The sequence below is a fragment of the Nerophis ophidion genome, linkage group LG17, assembly GCF_033978795.1.
Source record: "Nerophis ophidion isolate RoL-2023_Sa linkage group LG17, RoL_Noph_v1.0, whole genome shotgun sequence".
Lineage (NCBI taxonomy): Eukaryota > Metazoa > Chordata > Actinopteri > Syngnathiformes > Syngnathidae > Nerophis > Nerophis ophidion.
The window spans coordinates 38,736,175-38,742,174 of NC_084627.1; the positions used below are offsets into that span (position 1 = coordinate 38,736,175).

Below are 6,000 nucleotides of genomic sequence, written 5' to 3' on the forward strand. Positions count from 1 at the left end.
TTTTCAACATTTTCTGAGCCAAGACACATTTTTTTTCATTGAAAAAAATTCTGGAGGCACATCACCAGCAGGAAACATTAAACAATGAAACTCAGCAGCCTATATCGACAATAAAATGTCATTGTCGCAATTGTTGGATATGAATTTTAACCAGGGGTCTCAAGACATGCGGCCCGCGAAGTTATTTTGTGTCCCCCACCTTAATGTGAAAGTTTAGTTTCAGTTCGGCCCGCAAGTTTGATATGAATGGCGCTTGATAGTGTTGTTATTTGGGTCCAAAATGTCTCTTTCAACGTTCTTGGTTGCCTACCCCTGCACTGGTGGAAAAGCGGCAAATGAGTGAAAGCGACAGAGACGTTGCCATGGAGACGAGGGTTTTCTTACGTGCCTGGCTGCAGTCACACCGCGAAACCTGTCCGTCAGTAATAACCTGGACCAATTCAAACCATTATTTGTTTTTTTATTGTTTAATTTGCACTGCCTCACACGATGAACACTACATATATTTCTATATGACGTCCGGATGACACTCTAGGAGCCGTCATTTTTTTGTTCTCGCTATCCAGGTACTATTACCCGCCGACCGCCGTGTTGCTGTAGGGAGGAAAACCGGAACGACACACATTGCGGAAATAACATTATTCTCCGTGCGTCGGCTTAATACAAATATATTCCACAACCCCAAACGTGTCTTTTTCAAAGCCTGCAGTGAAGAGAAAGGTTTGTGATGAGCAAAGACAATTCCAGGAAAAGTGGGAGATGCAATATTTCTTTGTTGAGCACAGGGGCACCCCGACGTGTCTTATTTGCACAGAAAAAGTTGCGTGCACAAGGGATACAATTTGAAACGTCATTATACAACTACACATGCTGAGGAGTATGCAACATTTTTTTAAGTCTTTTCTTGCGGCCCAGCCTCACCCAGACTCTGCGTCCAGTGGCCCCGAGGTAAATTGAGTTTGAGACCCCTGATTTAAACCATAACCAGGCATGCATCAATGTAGCTCTTGTCTCTAAGTAGGTGTACCGTCACCATACTTGCCAACCCTCCCGGATTTTCCGGGAGCCGAAATTCAGCACCTCTCCCGAAAACCTCCCGAAAGGAAGTTTTCTCCCAGAAATCTCCCGAAATTCACGTCCCCTCCAGCTCCATGCGGACATGAGTGGGGACAGCCTGTTTTCACGTCCGCTTTCCTGTTATATAAACAGCTTGCCTGCCCAATCACGTTAAAACATTTATAGATTTTTAATAAAAAACGGCACACACAAGGTGACGAAGCAGAAGAACGAGGAAGTTACAGCCATGGCGACGTCGTCTGCAATAGAGTGATTCTATGTTGTCTGTTGCCATCTCCTGGTGAATGTTGGCTATAGCGTTATGGGGTTGCTTTTTGATTGGCCAACAATTTATGTGGTGTTGCGCACGTGACGGCAAGTGACTATCGCCAGAACGCAAACGGCAGAACAAAGGTTATTCAAATAGTGAAAGGTAAGTGTTGTTTTTATTTTTTAAATAACCAGCAAGCACAGTCCAGTTAGTAGAAAAACTGTGTTTTTATTACTCTGTATTTGATAAGTGCCGTCGGAAATTCAACTATTTCTTTTATTTATAAATATAATAAAATAAACATATACAGCAATAATTAATTGAAATTCAAGTATTTCATACATATATATATGTTTATACATATGAAAATACTCGAGTTGGTGAATTATACTCCATCCATCCATCCATCCATCATCTCCCGCTTATCCGAGGTCGGGTCGCGGGGGCAACAGCCTAAGCAGGGAAACCCAGACTTCCCTCTCCCCAGCCACTTCGTTTAGCTCTTCCCGGGGGATCCCGAGGCGTTCCCAGGCCAGCCGGGAGACATAGTCTTCCCAACGTGTCCTGGGTCTTCCCCGTGGCCTCCTACCGGTTGGACGTGCCCTAAACACCTCCCTAGGGAGGCGTTCGGGTGGCATCCTGACCAGATGCCCGAACCACCTCATCTGGCTCCTCTCGATGTGAAGGAGCAGCGGCTTTACTTTGAGTCCCTCCCGGATGGCAGAGCTTCTCACCCTATCTCTAAGGGAGAGCCCCGCCACACGGCGGAGGAAACTCATTTCGGCCGCTTGTACCCGTGATCTTATCCTTTCGGTCATGACCCAAAGCTCATGACCATAGGTGAGGATGGGAACGTAGATCGACCGGTAAATTGAGAGCTTTGCCTTCCGGCTCAGCTCCTTCTTCACCACAACGGATCGGTACAACGTCCGCATTACTGAAGACGCCGCACCGATCCGCCTGTCGATCTCACGATCCACTCTTCCCTCACTCGTGAACAAGACTCCTAGGTACTTGAACTCCTCCACTTGGGGCAGGGTCTCCTCCCCAACCCGGAGATGGCACTCCACCCTTGTCCGGGCGAGAACCATGGACTCGGACTTGGAGGTGCTGATTCTCATTCCGGTCGCTTCACACTCGGCTGCGAACCGATCCAGCGAGAGCTGAAGATCCCGGTCAGATGAAGCCATCAGGACCACATCATCTGCAAAAAGCAGAGACCTAATCCTGCGGTTACCAAACCGGAACCCCTCAACGCCTTGACTGCGCCTAGAAATTCTGTCCATAAAAGTTATGAACAGAATCGGTGACAAAGGACAGCCTTGGCGGAGTCCAACCCTCACCGAAAATGTGTTCGACTTACTGCCGGCAATGCGGACCAAGCTCTGGCACTGATCGTACAGGGAACGGACCGCCACAATAAGACAGTCCGATACCCCATACTCTCTGAGCACTCCCCACAGGACTTCCCGAGGGACACGGTCGAATGCCTTCTCCAAGTCCACAAAGCACATGTAGACTGGTTGGGCAAACTCCCATGCACCCTCAAGAACCCTGCCGAGAGTATAGAGCTGGTCCACAGTTCCACGACCAGGACGAAAACCACACTGTTCCTCCTGAATCCGAGGTTCGACTATCCGACGTAGCCTCCTCTCCAGTACACCTGAATAAACCTTACCGGGAAGGCTGAGGAGTGTGATCCCACGAGAGTTGGAACACACCCTCCGGTCCCCCTTCTTAAAGAGAGGAACCACCACCCCGGTCTGCCAATCCAGAGGTACCGCCCCCGATGTCCACGCGATGCTGCAAAGTCTTGTCAACCAAGACAGCCCCACAGCATCCAGAGCCTTAAGGAACTCCGGGCGGATCTCGTCCACCCCTGGGGCCTTGCCACCGAGGAGCTTTTTAACTACCTCAGCGACCTCAGCCCCAGAAATAGGAGAGTCCACCACAGATTACCCATGCACTGCTTCCTCATAGGAAGACGTGTTGGTGGGATTGAGGAGGTCTTCGAAGTATTCCTTCCACCTATCCACAACATCCGCAGTTGAGGTCAGCAGAACACCATCCGCACCATACACGGTGTTGATAGTGCACTGCTTCCCCTTCCTGAGGCGGCGGACGGTGGTCCAGAATCGCTTCGAAGCCGTCCGGAAGTCGTTTTCCATGGCTTCCCCGAACTCCCCCCATGTCCGAGTTTTTGCCTCCGCGACCGCTGAAGCTGCACACCGCTTGGCCTGTCGGTACCTGTCCACTGCCTCCGGAGTCCTATGAGCCAAAAGGACCCGATAGGACTCCTTCTTCAGCTTGACGGCATCCCTCACCGCTGGTGTCCACCAAGGGGTTTTAGGATTGCCACCCCGACAGGCACCAACTACCTTGCGGCCACAGCTCCGATCTGCCGCCTCGACAATAGAGATGCGGAACATGGTCCACTCGGACTCAATGTCCAGCACCTCCCTCGTGACATGTTCAAAGTTCTTCCGGAGGTGGGAATTGAAACTTTGTCTGACAGGAGACTCTGCCAGACGTTCCCAGCAGACCCTCACAATGCGTTTGGGCCTCCCAGGTCTGTCCGGCATCCTCCCCCACCATCGCAGCCAACTCACCACCAGGTGGTGATCGGTAGAAAGCTCCGCCCCTCTCTTCACCTGAGTGTCCAAAACATGAGGCCGCAAATCCGATGACACAACTACAAAGTCGATCATGGAACTGCGGCCTAGGGTGTCCTGGTGCCAAGTGCACATATGGACACCCTTATGTTTGAACATGGTGTTTGTTATTATACTCGTCCCCACTTAACCACGCCCCCAACCACGCCTCCTCCCACCCCCGACCACGCCCCCCACCCCCACCTCCCGAAATCGGAGGTCTCAAGTTTGGCAAGTATGACTGTCACCACCTGTCACATCCCCCCTGACTTATTTTGAGTTTTTTTTTGCTATTTTCCTGTCTGTGGTGTTTTAGTTATTGTCTTGCGCTCCTATTTTTGTGGCTTTTCCTGTTTTGTTGCTATTTTCCTGTAGCAGTTTCATGTCTTCCTTTGAGCGATATTCCCCGCACCTGCTTTGTTTTAGCAATCAAGAATATTTAAGTTGTTTTTATCCTTCTTTGTGTGGACATTGTTGATTGTCATGTCCTGTTGGGATGTACATTGTGGACGCCGCCTTTGCTCCACAGTAAGTCTTTGCTGTCGTCCAGCATTCTGTTTTTTTTTTACTTTGCAGCCAGGTCAGTTTTAGTTTCGTTTTGCATAGCCATCCATAAGCTTCAATACCTTTTTTTAGCGGCACTTAGCAGCACTCGCCTTTTGTTTATTTTTGGATTAAGTGTTAGATACCTTTTTACCTGCACACTGCCTCCTGCATATTGTGATCACGACAAACCATGTTCAGGCAATCAACAATCAGCTACCGGCTGCCACCTACTGATATGGTAGAGTATTACACGGTTATTCTGCCGAGATCTACACAGCACCAACACTCAACAACAACACATTATTTGCAGATTATAATTACTGGTTTGCGAAAAATATTTTTAACCCAATTACGTGAAATTACATAATCTCCCACGGCACACCAGACTGTATCTCACAGCACACAGTGGTTGGAAAAACCCTGCAATGTTTAGGTACCAAAGGTACCAAAATAGTACAGATGCAGTCAAGAACTACATTACCAAAGATGAAAGAACATCAGATGTATCCTCATGAACATGAAAAAAGTTAAAGTCAAAGTACCAATTATTAATTCAATTTATATCTCATGACACATTATCTGTATGTAATATGGCTTTTATTTTTAAATATGCAAGACATAGGAAGGAATGAAAAGAAAAATAGAGCAAAAGGAGGTAAGGTGCACAGTCCAGTCCTGAGAACAAATGTTCTAAATGTATTGTTTAAATATTATACTATATAGATAGATGTAGAAGCATTCAGACTGTGGGTGGCAAGTCAAACCAAAGTCAAAAGTTAAAACCAAAGTCACAATCACAATGAAAAAAAAAAAAATAGGAAAATGTTGCATCAAAGTACAACGGGAAGTTCCAATGAGTACCTTTTCTGTGCGCCGTCTTTGACCCTGAGCATGCCGCCCTTCTAAATCCATCAGCAAGCTTCCCAGGAGCAGATAGCATCCCAGATGATAGAACATGATTGTGCAGAAGACGCTGCAGACCGACCGGTGTGCGCCTCAGTTCTCTGCCATTCACAGAAAACATGCCGACCTCAGCACGAGAGGCTGATCCGGTGCTGAACAAACCCGCCCATTCTCAGTGCACACCCCCTCCTCTCTACTGTATGCATTATTGGATTGCCTAACACACATAGATGATAAATACATGACAATAAATGATACAATGAATTAAAAATCTCATGTCAAAAAATGTACAGCATAAAGTAGCAAGAAACACGTCAATAATGAATGAATGTTCTAGACCTAAAATCACTTTATATTCTCTACTGCTCGCTAGTGTTACCATAACTGGGTTATTGTGTAGAAATATGGGGAAATAAATACAAATGTGCGCTTCATTCCCTAACGGCAGGTGTCCCCAAACTTTTTGACTTGGGGGCCTCATTGGGTCAGAACATTTTGGCCTGGGGCCAGGCTGTATATATATATATATATCCATCCATCCATTTTCTACCGCTTATTCCCTTTCGGGGTGAC

General features: G+C 47.5%; 1 protein-coding gene across 1 annotated transcript in view; it reads right to left on the minus strand.

Annotated features, from left to right (window-relative positions):
- The window catches only part of si:ch211-196i2.1 (collagen alpha-1(I) chain), a 171,189-nt gene extending 165,668 nt beyond the window's left edge, over positions 1-5,521 (minus strand). Inside the window, exon 1 of the mRNA XM_061876913.1 lies at positions 5,386-5,521. Coding sequence (XP_061732897.1) covers positions 5,386-5,481 — 96 coding nt within the window. The 5' untranslated portion in view covers positions 5,482-5,521. The remainder of the gene's footprint in view (positions 1-5,385) is intronic.
- Positions 5,522-6,000: the final 479 nt, after the last annotated feature.